The 16,307-nt window shown below is 42.3% G+C and overlaps 1 protein-coding gene across 3 annotated transcripts in view; it reads left to right on the top strand.

Moving 5' to 3' along the window:
• The window catches only part of fhip1aa (FHF complex subunit HOOK interacting protein 1Aa), a 61,075-nt gene extending 44,879 nt beyond the window's left edge, over positions 1-16,196 (top strand). For all 3 annotated transcript variants that reach the window (XM_055010302.1, XM_055010304.1, XM_055010303.1), the window contains 9 exons: positions 1,855-2,013; positions 2,129-2,215; positions 3,515-3,682; positions 6,305-6,384; positions 6,575-6,777; positions 9,157-10,143; positions 10,248-10,426; positions 10,553-10,673; positions 12,085-16,196. In XM_055010302.1, the coding sequence (XP_054866277.1) occupies positions 1,855-2,013; positions 2,129-2,215; positions 3,515-3,682; positions 6,305-6,384; positions 6,575-6,777; positions 9,157-10,143; positions 10,248-10,426; positions 10,553-10,673; positions 12,085-12,281 (2,181 nt within the window). In that variant the 3' untranslated portion in view covers positions 12,282-16,196. The remainder of the gene's footprint in view (positions 1-1,854; positions 2,014-2,128; positions 2,216-3,514; positions 3,683-6,304; positions 6,385-6,574; positions 6,778-9,156; positions 10,144-10,247; positions 10,427-10,552; positions 10,674-12,084) is intronic.
• The last annotated feature ends 111 nt before the right edge of the window (positions 16,197-16,307 follow it).

The raw sequence follows: 16,307 nt of genomic DNA on the forward strand, positions 1-16,307 counted from the left end.
GGTTCTGAGACCCTACATTGTAAAAAGTACTTCACAAAGAACAGAGAGAATGTTATGTTGAGAAGTGACTGTCCTGCCATATCGTGGTCATTACTGCAGAACACCTCACTGCTCAAATATTCATGAAGGTCTCAGAGCTCAACCTGTAGGAGACATAAATCCATAAGTATGCTGCATGAGGACACCTAGGCAGGCTGATATGTAGGCTGCTGCAGAGCTTATATCTGCATTACATTATCAAAAAGTGGAGCGCGAGACATGATTTACAGAAGGATTTTGCTTTGTATTGGAGCAATAAAACATAAATCAAAAATATGCTGAAGCCAAAGGTAAAACCGAAGCTGTGTACAGTATATCATGTGGCTCATGCAGTACACTGCCTCATTAACATGTAATGAACCCATGATATTCTGTCTGTAATCGCTTTATGTCAAATTATTTTCAATAGTCAGTATATATGACATGTTTGCAGCACATTCTGCTTCTTCTACAGTGCAGGAAAAACTGTCTGTATTTGAGTTTACAATCATTTTCTTCAGAGCTTTAAGAAAAGAGCCCCTCCTCTGTATGCCTACTCTCTTGTCTGCTTTTATTTGCTCCGTAATTAGCAGGAAATGAATTCAAAAGAGCATTTTACAACAGTATTAAACAGCTATTCTACAGCAGTGCCAGCAGCTCTCAGAGGCGGCTCTCATTCACAGCAGTCCTTTGAGCTAAATGTCAGCATGGTAACAAGCTCACGGTGACGATTCCTGCATGCTGATGTTGGTGTTTATAATCAGCGCTGTCTGGGTTTAGCAATTGAGCACACTCAGATTTGGAAATTAGCACAATGTACAGGAGGAGTGTCATTTTTATCGCAGGTAACTGGTCACAGAGCTCTGAAAGAAAGGAGATTGGCAAAGTTTTAATTCAGTGATTCGTTCGTTCTGTGGTCATCAAAATTGAAATCCCTTAGACATCCAGCTTTTTGAGAAAAAAAACATGCAATACCTCTGCACTGATTTGATTAAAAAGTTGATATTTTGGTCACAAGGGCCTTTCTCAAGACATCACAGCTCACAGTACTGTGCTCATTATTGCATGTCATTCCACACAAATCACTTAAAAGCATCTCCAGTCCTCTGGAAGACACCCCTCACTTCAGCAGCATATATACATATTACAAGACATAACCTGAATCTACAATATAAATTGGGTGCACCAACGTCAGCCTTATCCAAATACATGTAAACCACACAGAAGCACAAAATACACATTATCAGAACAAATAATCCTCACTGAGGAACATGTTCATATTTAGAGTCTGTTAGTAATGTGAACAGGACTCGCATAAATCAGATGAAAAATTTGAGAAAAATATACATTAATAGTATCTAAGAGACAGGAAAAGACAAAAACCTGGAGGTGTCCATCTTTAAATTAATATATTATTATCATGACATAAAAAACATTTAAATGGAAATAATCTTTTATAGAAATAACTATTTTAAGAATTTAGAAGCAGGAAGGAACAAGATAATAATAAATAATTTCCAAAGTTGTGAGAGCGTCTAACTCACTTATCCAGTGTGCTTCAGATTTAAAGAGGCTGCTCAATATCTTGAAAATTCTCAATTCTAGTGGACCAGTATCAGTGCAGAGGTGATACATGCGTGCGAATGTTGACTTTTTTCCAATAATTTGCAGCAGAAAAAAATCTGTAATTAACAAAGCAGTGTTTAATAATAGAAAAGCGATGAAACTGACCAATCATTAAAAACAAAATCCTTAGTATGAGCACCAAATCAGCTCATGAATTCATCTAGAATAATGTCACCTTTCATTTCAATGCTACTTCTCCCCTTTCCTCAGGTTCTGGCCACAGGTTTGAGCGGCCTGTATTCGTCTCTGCCCACTAAGCTGGAGGTTCACAGTGAAGACTGGCACTGCCTGCACAGAGAGGACTGGCTCCGGATGCCGTCACTCGTTCAGTTTCTCAACTCGCTGGAGTTCTGCAACGCTGTTATTCAGGTGAACACGTGTCTGAGCTGCATGCACAAGCCGCAGCCTCGTGAAAAAATGTATTCACATGCAGTGAATAGCTGCGACCTTCTGACTCACTGCTCTGTTCCTCGACTGTTCCCAGGTGGCCCATCCTAATATCAGAGACCAGCTGGTTAGTTACATCTATAACGGTTTCCTCGTGCCTGTCCTTGCACCAGCACTCCACAAGGTTGGCGTTCTCCTTTCATTTCTTTATTTACCTCCATGTGATATGTAGATGTACATATAATACATGTAAAGCACATATGTCAGGGGGACATTAGGAATATAGTCCTTGTCATTTTCCCTAGGTACTCTGCCAGGTGATCCACGGCAAAATGCAGTGTGTGTACTTGGCATTTTTCTGATTGTCTGTATTGTTATTGACAGATTTTTGACAAGTTAAATGTGCTACTTCAGGTCTCAGGACTCTGTGGTCTCAGAAATGTCTGTCAAGCAGAGACTGAACAAAAATTACAAGTCATTGCCACAAACCAGGAAGTGAGCTCCTCTTACAGTGACTAAAGCTACGCAAACGGCAAGCAGCTAAGATCCAAAGCAGCCACCCATTTACCCTAAAACATCTGTCCATCCATCCATTATCTATACACCCCTTAATCCTCGTTAGGGTCGCGGGGGGGCTGGAGTCTATCCCAGCTGAGGTAGGGTGAAGGTAGGGGACACCTGGACAGGTAACAGTCTATCAGAGGGCTACACATACAAACAATCAGTCACACTCACATTCACACCTACAGACAATTTAGAGTTACCAATTAACCTCAGCATATTTTTGGACTATGAGAAGAAGCTGGAGTACTCGGAGAAAACCCACACATGCACAGGGAGAACATGCAAACTCCATGCAGAAAGATCCCAGGAAGGCTTGGACGCGAACCGGGGATCTTCTCGCTGCAAGGCAACAGTGCTAACCACTACACCACTGTGCAGCCCTACCCTAAAACAGAATCTAGAAAATAATAATTAAAAAAGCTGTAAGATATGGACCTTAGTGGGCAATAAAAGTGATAGAACAGTAGAAGGTTAAGAAAATTATGAACAGCAGACTGCAGGAGACAAACTGATCAATCTCAGTCACATAAACAGAGGAGATCATTTAATCACTATTTCTATTACATATTCACTTATAGTCACCCTTATTAACGAAGAAGCCTAATTATGCTGTCACATTCAATTTTTTTTCAATTCAATTCAATTTTATTTATATAGCACCAATTACAGTCAAATTGTCTCGAGACGCTTTACAGAACCCATATGCCTGACCCCCAGAGCAAGCCAAAAGGTGACAGTGGCAAGGAAAACACCCAATATCAGGTCCAAATATCAATAATCAGCATCAGTATCGACCCTGGAAAACCCATATAAGTCAGTCTTTAATATGAATAAAATAGATACAGTTGTAGTTGGCTGTGATGCTTTGATGTGGTTTTTAAGTCACACACACTCACTGCTGACTCTTTCCTCCCTGAAGCTCACCCTAGAAGAGGTGATGACGACGACAGCGTACCTCGACCTCTTCCTGAGGAGCGTCTCTGAGCCGGCGCTGCTACAGACCTTCCTGTCCTTCATCCTCCTGCACCGACACGAGAGCGTCCACATCCTGGACACTCTGGTCAGCCGCATCAACACGCCTTTCCAGGTACGAGATGAACTCTGGACACAAACGCGAACGCAGGTTTTATCTTGAAAACACACACGTGATTTTCACACAGCTCAGTATGACTCATGTTTGATCACGAAAGAGCAAGTTTCATAGATTAGAAATGACTCCAGAAGCTCTGGGACTCGTGGTTAACATTTAAATGCCAGGACCAAAGCTGGCACATTGTTGCCATGGTGATGCTCAGTTGCAGTGATTTATTCTGTTATCATGTCGTTGCTTTATAACAGTATATGATCAGATACCTTGTTCAAATACTTTAGCAGGGCTGAGTCATTAGGATGAATAAATGTTTTTTACAATGCTGTCTGATTGTGTAAAGGACTCGCTGTGACACACCTGCAAAAAAACAAACAAAAAAACATGTTTGCTTTTACCTTTTTTTGACATTGAAAAATCAATAACTTAAAAAACTGTCACTTTCTAATTCCTGGTAGTTCACTTATTTTTGGCCATGTTAGCAGTGTTGTCATGGCGATGACAAAAGTCAATCTATTTCAAAAATTTCAACAGTGTTCCTGGTCCCCAAAGGATGAATCTTTGGGGCTTAATGATCTGACTTTTCTCTATAGCTGCTGCAAATAATCAAAAGTGAGCATACTCACCAAAAAAACCTGCAAAATAATGACAGAGATAGCTGTGCTGTGTTAACCAGCCATCAGTCCTGCTCATAACTTCCAATTATTCGTTGATTTGTTTCAGAATTTTTTCCATTTACTGTCACTGTGCTATTTGCTATTTATTGCGCAGTGTCAGACAAAACCCCCAGCATATTAAGGACAAAAATGTCGCATCGAAAAACTGTCATAAAAAGTTTATGTAGTAACATCATCATCCAATGCAGTAGCGTTTCACTAGCACAGCCTGGACGTAGACAACTTTGAAGTTAACAAACATTTGGTCATCTTTGCTTGACTTTTCCCTTTTCCAGCTTTGTGTTGCATATGAGGTGTCAATTTTAGACATGTTGTGCAAATGATTAATGGAAACTTAGCACATATATATGCAGAAAAAATAAACGGAAACTTCACATGTAACCTTATATATTCATTTGAGAAGCAGAGTGTGTTTTGTGGAACTCTGCAGTGAGTTGAATTATTGGGTTAAATAGATAAAGTATTTTAGCATGAAGACATTATGGAAGGATATTGAAACTTGGCACACAAGATACTGCCATCTCTTATTATCCCACATTTCATCAACCTACCCATGATTCAAGATGTCCAACTGGCCATTTGTCAACTTTAATTGGCCGAAACTCCCATTTCTAGCAACATATGAAAGCTTTCTAAGCATTGGTAATGTCATTCAGACAGTATTCTCACAATAGCATTGAGCAAATAGAGCCTAGGTATTAGAGATATTTTTTTCTGAAAATCCACTTTATTTGCAATTTTTGAACAACTCCTGAATCTGAGATGTCTTAAGCACAAACTGAGACTTGCTTGCCAGGATTTGCTGCATTCTCTCCATTCCCCAGAACCTTGTGAACATCTCCTGAAAATGTGAAGACTCTAGGATGTATACTTCAAGAGATATGGACATCTGAAAGTGGCATTTCGTTCAATTTCCAACTAGCAAATGATTTATGGAATATTTTCAATAAATCATTCAAAGCAGGCAGATGTCAGTTTTAGATGCCAAAGATTTCAATTTTTCAATTCAATTCAATTCAATTTTATTTATATAGCGCCAATTACAGTCAAATTGTCTCGAGACGCTTTACAGAACCCATATGCCTGACCCCCAGAGCAAGCCAAAAGGCGACAGTGGCAAGGAAAACACCCTTTTAACAGGGAAAAAAACCTCGAGCAGAACCCGGCTCTAATGTGGGGGGACCCATCTGCCTGCTGGCCGGGCGGGTTGAGAGGGACAGAAGAGGTAGAGAGGTAGAGATAGAGGTAGAGATAGAGGGGTAGAGGTAGAGATAGAGGGATACAGATAGAGGGGTAGAGATAGAGAGGTGGGGGGGTGGGACACAAGGACCATAAAACACAGCCACACATCTGAAGCATCCAGCATCCAGCTCTGGGACCAGGGACACTCGGAGAAAGGACACAGAAAGAAACAGAGTGAATGTAATGCAATAATGGTATATATAGTAAATACATAGGTAGTTAGAGAAGGGCTCAGTGCATCCAGAGAGGTTCCCCAGCAGTCTAGGCCTATAGCAGCATAACTAGGGGCAAACTAAAGGGACGTCAAGAGGGGAAGTCAGTTGTGCAAATGAAAACACCAGCTCACCCCGTCAGGGTCCCCCAGTCAGTCCTAACTATAAGCTTTGTCGAAAAGGAAGGTTTTAAGCCTGGTCTTAAAAATAGAGAGGGTGTCCGCCTCCCGAACCCAAACTGGGAGCTGGTTCCACAGGAGAGGAGCTGATAACTGAAGGCTCTGCCTCCCATTCTACTTTTAGAGATTCTAGGAACAACAAGTAAGCCTGCAGTCTGCATAGATCATTCCTACAAAGTCTCAAGAGATTCTTAATGAGTTATTTTGAACTGTTTATCATTTGGGGACTGTTTTGTACAAAATAAACAGTTTCTTCCATCACCCTCATTAGATTTAATGCATCTCTTTGTGTCTTTCCATTCAATGCTCTAGCTGGGCACCGTGTCTCTGGCACTTTTCCGCACTCTCATCAGCTTATACTGTGAAGATGTGATGCTGCAGCTCGTACTGAGGTGAGTGGCGCACACGCTGACTTATCCCACTCATGAAGCGTGGTGCATGTAATTGGTTTATGACACGATGAGCTTTTACTCGCTGCCTCCCACCATCGCCATCTGTCGTCCCACCCCCTCCTCCCTGTCCTCCTCCTACGACCACCCACCCATCAGTTCTCCTAACGTCCCCTCCCACCTTCCCCTCCAGGTACCTGATCCCCTGCAACCACATGATGCTGAGTCAGAGGCGTGTAGTGAGGGAGAGAGACTGCTACTCGGTGTCGGCAGCCAAGATCCTGGCGTTGACGCCGTCCTGCTGCTCTCCTGATCGCAGCCCTCCGCCCCTACGACAGCTCGACTCCATCCTCTTTTCCAAGGGCGGAGATACTCCCAGCAGTGGTGGCAGCACAGGTAACAGGGAGGAGACGCTACAGGAAAAATACACCCATGAGCCACAACATTACAACCATCTGCCTTATATTTTGTAGGTTCTCCTTGTGCAACTAACACAGCTCTGTCTTAGTGCGCTACAGACAGGTGACCTCTGAGGGCTTTCTGTCATGTCTGGAACCAGGATTTTGAATTCTTTGGATCCTGTGGGCATCCATGGCTTTGGGGTTTTCATGGTAGAATAGAATAGAATAGAATAGAATGTGCTTTATTGTCATTATACAGTGTATAACGAGATTGGAGACTGTATAACGAGATGGTGCTTTCCAGAGATCCGTGAATCCGTGAATGGATGAGATCTGGAGTTTGGAGGTCAATAGTTTGGGCTCTTTGTCATAATTCCCAAGCTGTTCCTCAGTTTCTGGGGTGTGGCGGTGTGCATTTTCCTGCCGTCTTGCCACCTGTATGGTAGTTCCATAGGCAAGACACTGAACCCCAAGTTGCTTGCATGGAAGTGTGTAAAAGAAACACATTGTAAAGTGCTTTGAGACCGTGTAAGGTGCTATATACACTACCAGTCAAAATTTTGGACACACCTTCTCATTTCATGTTTTCTCTTTATTTTCATGACTATTTACACTGTAGATTCTCACTGAAAGCATCAAAACTATGAATGAATAATGGAATTATGTAGTAAACAAAAAATTGTGGAATAAGTCAAAACATGTTTTATATTGTAGATTCTTCAAAATAGCCACCCTTTGCTTTGATTACTGCTTTGCACACTGTTGAAATTATCTGGATGAGCTTCACCTGAAATGGTTTTCACTTCAAGGTGTGCCTTGTCAAGGCTAATTTGTGAAATTTCTTGCCGTGTTAATGGGGTTGGGACCATCAGTTGTGTTGTGCATAAGTCCGGTTGGTACACAGTTGACAGCCCTATTTGACAACTGTTAGAATCCATCTTATGGCAGGAACCAATCAGCTAAGTAAAGAGAAACTACAGTCCATCATTACTTTAAGAACTGAAGGTCAGTCAGTCCGGAAAATTGCAAAAACTTGGAATGTATCCCCAAGTGCAGTCGCAAAAACCATCATGCGCTCCGACGAAACTGGCTCACATAAGGACTGTCCCAGGAAAGGACCAGACCATCAGCATTACTACTACTGGGGAGTGCTGTTGCACTTAGTCTGCAGCAATGTTTAGATGAGTTGTACATGAATGGCAAGACCAAAGGTTTCCCAGCAGAACATTGGGTTGCAACAAACTGATAAATGCTAGCACCTCATATGTCAGTGGTTTCAATGTTGTGGCTGATCGCTGTATGGGCTGATAGGTACAATTTGAGTTTTATTTTTGCAGTTTGGGGACATGAAAACACTTTCAAAGGTCCGGGAACACAGTGACATTGCTACACTTTTGATTAGACAGGTGGTAAACAAGCCAAAAGCAAAAATAAGTTGAATCTGGAAGTTTGTTTTTTACTTTTTGTCTCTTTATTGTCTCTTCCGGCTTCTGTGAGTTTGAGTAACCTGGAAGTTTGTTTAAAATTTGTTAACCACTTTAGTTTCTTGCCCTTTTGTGATGCTGCCATATTTTAAGCAATTATTTCTCTGAGTATGATAATGTTTATACGGACAGAAATGATGCCCAGAACAGCAAATATGAGATTCGTGTTGTTAAAAAAATAGAAGTATTATCTTTCTAGCTGGGTTTAGTACAGCTAATTACTACCTGAACCGAATGGCTTGGGAAAGCCTTGCAAATTAGTGAGTTAAAAAACTGCCCTCTATCCCTCTTAAAGGCAGTAGATATCCACACTTTTTACCTGTCCTTGTGCATTATTTGAGCATTAAAGTGCTATTTGTGCTACAGTTTATTTCATCAGCCACATTTGCAACCAGGCTTTTTGGATGTTTTTGTTGCTTTCAAATCAGATGCAAGGAGAATTAATTGAGCACAGATGACTATTCATAATGCCATTTGAGTGAGTGGATGCTATAACCTCAGTAACAGTTGTGAGTACATGCTGTCAAAACCAACAGAACAAATCGAGGAAAATTGAAAATAATTTTGAGTGTATGCTGGAGGAAGTAAAGAAAAAAAATACTATAACAAAAAGAACAATTTAATAAAGTTACATTTTCAAAATCTGTTCAGACATATGGTGCACTGTAAGGTGTTGATTTGTATTTAATTGGAACGTGAACATATAACAGGGATGATTGTATTTTATCAGAGTGAGATCTCCTGCTGTTTCGCTGCATTACATCACTTTACCCCCTGTAGTTACATGTCAAACTCATCAGTTCTGCTCTGTGTGAGCGCTGAGCGGAGCTGCTGCACGCCGGCTTTCATCAACATTTTTATCAGTTTTTTTTGTTTGTTTGTTTTACCAGAGGAAATACAGAGCTTCTCAGAAGTGGATGATGGCTCAGGGAACTCCTGCACCATCGGGTCAGAAATCTACTTTGATGTCAGTTATCTCCATTACCTCTACGACGCCCGTCTGAGCATCAGCGGCTCCATTCGCGCCTGCCAGGTTTGGTCAGCCCCGTACGACGGAGAGGAGCCGCCTCCTGAGAGGTACCAGCCGGGCGTACTTGAGGAGCCCCTGCTGAAGAGACCCCAGATGGCTTCCAAGAGAGTCCCAAAGCCGCTGGTGCAGCACTCTCGACCCGCCCTGCCGCCGAGTACAGAGCCACCCTCCGTCGCCCAGCTGGAGCTGGAGTGGGATGATAGTTACGATGCGTGTCCGGTGCAGACTGCTGAGGCTCCTGTAGAGACTAAACCTGCACAGCTCCCTCCTGCTGAGCCCCCAAAGCACATCCAGGAGATGAGGAGGACGGCCATCATGTTGGTCAAAGGCTCGTACATTGAGGAAAATGAGTTCCAGGATGACGTCATGGTGTATGATCTAGTTGCAAAGAAAGACACCAGAGACGTCGACCGGGCAAAGCGCAGTGGTTCACAATCAGAAGAGACCTCAGCAGAAGTTCCCCTGAAGAACGGGCTCAGTCTCACACTTCCAACCACTGTGATGGCTGATAATAGCAAGAATAACCTGGACACAAAGGCCAAAGGTCAGACAGATTGTAACGCCAACCTCCAGAACACGTCTGCTGTGGAGCTGGGCGACGATCTTTTGGCTCAGTACGAGGAGCTCATTCGTACTTTAGACACTGAGGCAGGCGGAAAACAGGTCAAAGCTGATGGAGAGGTGAAGAAGCCTGCTGGACCTGTGAAGGAGGAGGATGAAGAGGAGATGGATTTCACCTCCTTCTCTGTGGAAACACCAGAGCCAGAGAAAGTGCACTCACCATTTGGGACGATTAATAGGTTTCGCAGTGGAAGTACAAATAGAAGCCAGACAGTGCCTTTCACAGGTGAGTGGAGGGAAATCTTGGCTCTGCAGCTATCTTATTATGTACCAAAAAATAACATTTGAACACCAGCATTAAAAGATGATTTCTTCTTCCTCCTCCTGCAGGTCCATTCGTCAGCGTGCTGCTGTCCCGTCTGGAGAATATGCTCTCTAACTCGCTTCATGTCAACCTGTTGCTGACCGGCATCCTGGCCCAGTTGGCTGCTTATCCTCAGCCGCTGCTGCGCTCATTCCTCCTCAACACCAACCTGGTTTTCCAGCCAACTGTTCGCTCCCTTTACCAGGTAGCACAGATGTGCAGCTGTGTTTTCATATGTGAGAATGAAATTGAGAGTACAAGTTTATTGGATCAGCTATGTAATGTAATTACTGTGTAAATACTGCAGATGTAAATTAGATCTTTTTTTCAGGTACTAGCCATTGTGAAGAACCAGATTGAAGAGCAGACCGCTAGCAGAAAGGACTTCCCAGAGCTGATCACTGCTGCCCAACACTGGCTACTAGCAAGGGAGACTACATTCATGGCAACAGGTGACAATGCAACTATAGCAACAAACTTCTTTTTCTATGCTAGCTGTAATTGGAATCCGTATATGCACATTAATCTATAATGGTATAAAATGTCAAGTATTGAAATGGCAAATTATCTGCACCTTAGCTTGGTTCTACAATGTGTTGGGGTTCAGTGTCTTTCTTATGGACTCTTGGAAGAGCCAGGAATTGAATCGCTAACCTTATGGTTGGTGCACGATCTGCTATGCGTTGAATTAAACCGATTGCTATGCAACTGTAACAACATCTCAAGAAAATGGGTTTTACTTCATTTCATATGATACTAACACTTCAGAAGTATAGTTAGACATTTATTGAAATGTCTGTATTTGCTTTGTTGCCAAGAATCAGACGAGAAGATTGACACCCCTCTCATGTCTGTATAGTAAATATGAAATTACAGCCATCAGGAGGGCTAGCTTAGCTTAACACAAAGACTGGTTCAGTATTTTTCTGTATTTAAAATTTAAAAACCAGCATTATCATTATGCAGAATGGCATATCTCAGAATAATTAGATATATTCTATCATTTACAAAAATGATATGGTTATAATTATTACTATTGATGCATTCATGTGTTCTTCACTTTAATGCTGGTAAAGGTGATTTAACTGCTTTTTATCATTTATCTGCAGGTTAGCGTGTGAATTTCTGCTCTGAAGTCAGTTTAGTTTGATCTTAATCTATAATATTAGACACGTAATTTATTTCTTGATTGTATTTTGTGTTATTAAACCAACTCAACAACCTTACTAATAACTTAAATTATCAAGGAAATGTTTTAGTGTAAAAAGTGCAATATTTGCCTCTGAAATGAAGTCGAGTAGAAGTGTAAAGCAGCAGAAAAGCACTTAAGTAAATGTACGTAGTTACTTCCCACCTCTCAGTCTCAGTTTCACTAATTTGCTGCCAGAAATAATTCCAGTCAACATCTGCATTCTCGATCAGTTGTGTTTGGCTCCTGATGAGAACCAGAATAAATCCTCCTTGATTTTGTTGTTGTAACTCGTGTATCTTTGCTGAGCAGCGGTCTTATTCATACCCCGGAGCTTTACTCATGTTATTGAACAGGATTCTCTGTGGTTTCAGAGTACTACAAGCCACAAAAAAATAAATAAATAAACAAAAAAATGTTGTCAGAGGAATGTTTGTTGTGAGTCCAGAGACTAAGATGGGAATTTTAAAGGGAATATTTTAGTTTGTAAACTGGATTGCTAGCTTTTTTATGAGTTTTTTTCAGATAAGCAGATTCCATGTTTTGATTCAAACTATTTGCAAATAGAGAAATCAGCAACAGAAATATATTTACAAAATGTCTTGAGTTCTTGCGCTGTTTATTGAAAACACATCTCTTTCAGTTTTTACTCATTCACTCCTTTGTTTTCTCAGAGAAAAACAGCAGCAGAGGCTTCAACCACCACGACGGAGGAAGAATCCTCCAGAGTTCACCGCCACCCAAACCCAAAGCCATCTCTCTGGATCGGACCGAGGTCTTCGCTACCGTCCTCTTCACGGAGTTCCTCAAAGAACTGGCTGCAACTGCACAGGAGCACTCCATCTTATCTTACATTCCTATGGAAGAGTAGTTGAATCCAACCGAACTCCGAAAGATTCTAAAACACTCTATTTTGATTGATATTTGTCCTTTTCAGGCACTACTTGATGAAGCAACCTCTCAGAACTATTTTTAAAATATAGATTATTTATTTTCCAAAGCAAATTCATCCTTTTTTAAAGAATTTTTTTTCATTCTACTTCTATAAAAAGTTTGGCAGCCAAGGAGGAGGTCCAAACCTTGAGCTGGAATATCTCGACCTGGTTGCTGAAGCTACACCAGCGATTGTCTTCATAAAGGCGAGCTCCAGGTCCACCAACCAAAGACTGTAGAGAAATGATTTAAAAAAAAAACAAAAAACTGACATTTTTATCAATCATCAGCCCTCAACTGAACTTTCAGGGTTCTGCCCTTGTTCTGAATGTGTTCTCCAACCAGCTCCAACCACAGCAAGATGTCCGCTAATCTGCGTGGTTCTGTAAAATACTCAGGTGGCCTTTCGAGAGTGTTGCTTCGCTGCCATGCGATTACATTGATTACTGATTTATTATCACCCTGTAGACAACTGGCATCGTCCCAGAAAAACATCCAAACTTCCACTTTGTTCTTATGCAACTGTTACACAATTTAATCTTTTGGCAGAACAGATTAGTCACTGTTATCTTCAAACTTCACAAAGTGGCGTTTCCACAGAATCCTTGTGTGTTAGATGTAGATTGTTTTGGTGTTTTTTTTTTCTTCTGTTGATTGATGATGGTACCTCAGGTTCTGTTTTTCTTAATTCTTAAATCACCTTTTGGGTGAAGCAATTTTCCTACAGTGCACTAGTTTCTCACATTTTTGGGCTCTACACATTTTCCATATCTGTACAGAATGACAAACCAGAGCATCAAACCCAGGTTTATTAATGCTACGCTTAATTTGCCTTACTTTAGCGATGCTTTATAATGTATATATTGTACGAGAAAAATGTTCTGTTGACATAGAGTGCTGCAAATTAAGGATGTTTGGAGTGTAATTAAGTTTAGGATATTTTCATAATGGGATGGGGTATTTAAGCTTTTTTTGAGTTTCTTTTGGTATTTTCTTTCAAAAAAGGTTATATTTTAGGCACTTTGATGATAGTCTGCCTTCTATTTAGGGTTTTGTTTTAGTTGTGATCCGGCTGAAATCTCACTGTTGGGATAGTTTTGCATCCAATTCAGACTAGCAGTTACCAGGGGCAATTTGTTCTGTTGTAAATCCCCTTTGTTTTAGTCCGAGTATTGCACATGGTTGTTAGTATGAATGTCCAAATGTGACAATATGAGAGAAATATTTTGTCAAAAAGCATGAATCAACTGAATTTATTTACCAGAAATACTGAAATACTCGTAAATTGGTGCCTTAGTTATAATTTTAGTTCACATTATTGCCTGATTTCTAAAGGCTTTAAACAGGAACAATACACCATTTTACCGTTCAGGCAGAAATGTAGTTTTTTTTTGTCACTTTTTTTCACTTGAAGCCGTCCATTGTCCAAGTGCAAAGAGAAGTCTGTGCTGTTGTTAAATTCAGCTTCCAGGAACACAAAATCAATCACTTGCTGCTCACAGCCCGATGAAAAGAAGCAGTTCCTTCAAAATGTAACATGGAAATTGACGTGGGATTTAGAATTGAACATTTCCTAAGATAATCTGATACAGAACTTTAATCAATGCTGAGTTTCAAAGAGAATTAAAGTCAAGTGATTTCTCAGTCTCCTTTTTTTTTTTTTAAAGCTTTTATGGAAAGAGTCAGACTGAGATAATGGACTGCTTCAAGTAAATAATAAAACAAAACAGTTGAGTATTAGCAGAAAAACTGTTCAGAAAGGCGGCTGAAAACAGCTTCTTATCTTGTAACCTCGTGGACTACACTGAGTAGATGTTCTCATCTCATAAGTTTAGAAAAGAAGATTGATTTTAGGTTGAAATATGAAATGTGTATTTCTGTTCTTTTTTTTTTTTTTTTCTTTTTTTTTGTCTGCATTTGTTCTCATTGTTTAACTCCACAAAAGGGGAGTCAACATTATATGAGATTGATGCATATTTTAGTCTTGCAGCCAAATATTTTAATATTTAGTGCATGTGTGTGACCATCACCGGCCCTCCCTGAAAGCGAAGCAGATATTCTTTATTAGAATTCCCTATTATGAGCCAGGGAGGGCAGTGCTACACCTCAGTGATGTGTGGGGGAAACAAAGACTGGACAGGACGAACAGGACGAACAGGACGAACAGGGATAGAAATTAACAGGCAGTGCTATTGCAATTAAAGATTGTAAGGTGGTGTGTTATGCCCAACTACTAACTGCCCATCAATAAAAAAAAATAAATAAAAATTTGAAAAAAGAAAAGAAAACCAAACCAACACAAAAGAAAAAGAGATTCAATAATAAATGAACAAATGGTACTGAGCACCATAATTGTGGGTGTCTTGATAGTATAGAATAGAATAGAATAGGCCAGAAAAGGATACTAGTGCGAGAGAGAATGAGTTTAGGGTAGAGACTCTGGAGAAATTCTCAGCACATTATGGCGGGACCCATCAATCGCTGAAATGGGACTCGGCAGTAGCTGGCAAGACCTGATCAAACATGCAAGTGTGAAGAACCCCGAAGCCCAGAACAGCAGTCACGGCAAGGCAGGGCCAAGTCAACAGGGCATCCCTCCCCCCGGGCCGTAGGAGCCACAGGGCGGCCCCCCAGAGAGCCACCGGGGCCACCGTGAACGACGCGAACCCAGAGAACAAGAGGGAGCAGCTACTGACACCCCCTGCGCGCCCAGACCGACCCAGGTGGCCCGGGGCACGAGGACCCACCCGCCACCCAAACCCCAACCCCCCCCCCCCCCCCCCCCCCCCCACCCCCCCCCCCCCCCCCCCCCCCGCCCCCCCCCCCCCCCCCCCCCCCCCCCCCCCCCCCCCCCCCCCCCGAGGGGGCCAACGGCCCCACACAGCCAGGAAGCCAGACACAGGGGCCGAGCGGCCCACCGAAGGGATGGCAACCAGCCCATCACAAGGCAGGCCACCACCGGGAGCCGGCCAGAGGAAATCGGAGCCGGGACCCGATGTGAGTCCAGAGGGTAAAAATGGACAGTGTGGTGGGGCCCGGCGACGCCAACAGGGAGGCACCCCGCATACCCCCCGCACCAGGCCCCAGGTGAGCGCAGTACACCCAGGGCCCCCACTCCCCGCAATGCGCCCTGACAACCCACCAGGACAGAGCCACCACATGCCATCAGTCCGCAGTACAGCCACAGCGCCCACCAGGACGGCCAATCCAGCCCCCGCAGCCCACCAAGAGCCATCGCACCTGCCCGGACCCGTCGGGCACGCAGGAGAACCCCCCCCGACCACAGCCCCCAGGTCCCGGGGACCCCCCAGCCACAGCAACACGGATGATGGTCCACCCCCGCCACACCATAGCTATAAGGGGGCCGGGTCCCACCAGTGAGGCCATATTAGTGAGATCCCCCCATTACTCCCTGTTAATAAGTGTATTTCTGTTCTAATTCCTACTCAATGCTACACAGACAATGAATTATGCATCAGGATCTTTGTGTGCTAACTGTAGAAAAATGGCTCATCTTTGTGTCAATCAAAGCCATCCTCAGACTAGTTGAATGCATCTTTGTCTGGTTCAAGAATGTGTCAGAGCACTTTATCAGCCTCTTCAAACCACAGTGCCACTTAGTCTGTGTTAACATAGCGTAACATTCACAGGTTTTAACAGCACTATGGCATTAATACAGTTAAAACAACCAAGACTGTAAACCGCTTTCTGTCTTTATAGGTTTCTATTCCAAAGACTCATCCTTTCTCACTAGTCTCTTTCCTGTTTGACTTTAAATTGGTTGCCGTTTGTCATTCATGTCTGAGATACAAAGACATGCCTTTTTAATAAAGAAATATTCTGGTAAATGAAACTGGAAATGCTTGATGTGTTGTCCCTTAAGCTAAAATTTAAAAAAAAGAAGAAAAAAGGTTTTCAAACCCAGATGCTTTGCCTAGCAGGTTTCGGCTGACACTGTCAATAA

Source organism: Amphiprion ocellaris, chromosome 4 (assembly GCF_022539595.1).
Source record: "Amphiprion ocellaris isolate individual 3 ecotype Okinawa chromosome 4, ASM2253959v1, whole genome shotgun sequence".
Lineage (NCBI taxonomy): Eukaryota > Metazoa > Chordata > Actinopteri > Pomacentridae > Amphiprion > Amphiprion ocellaris.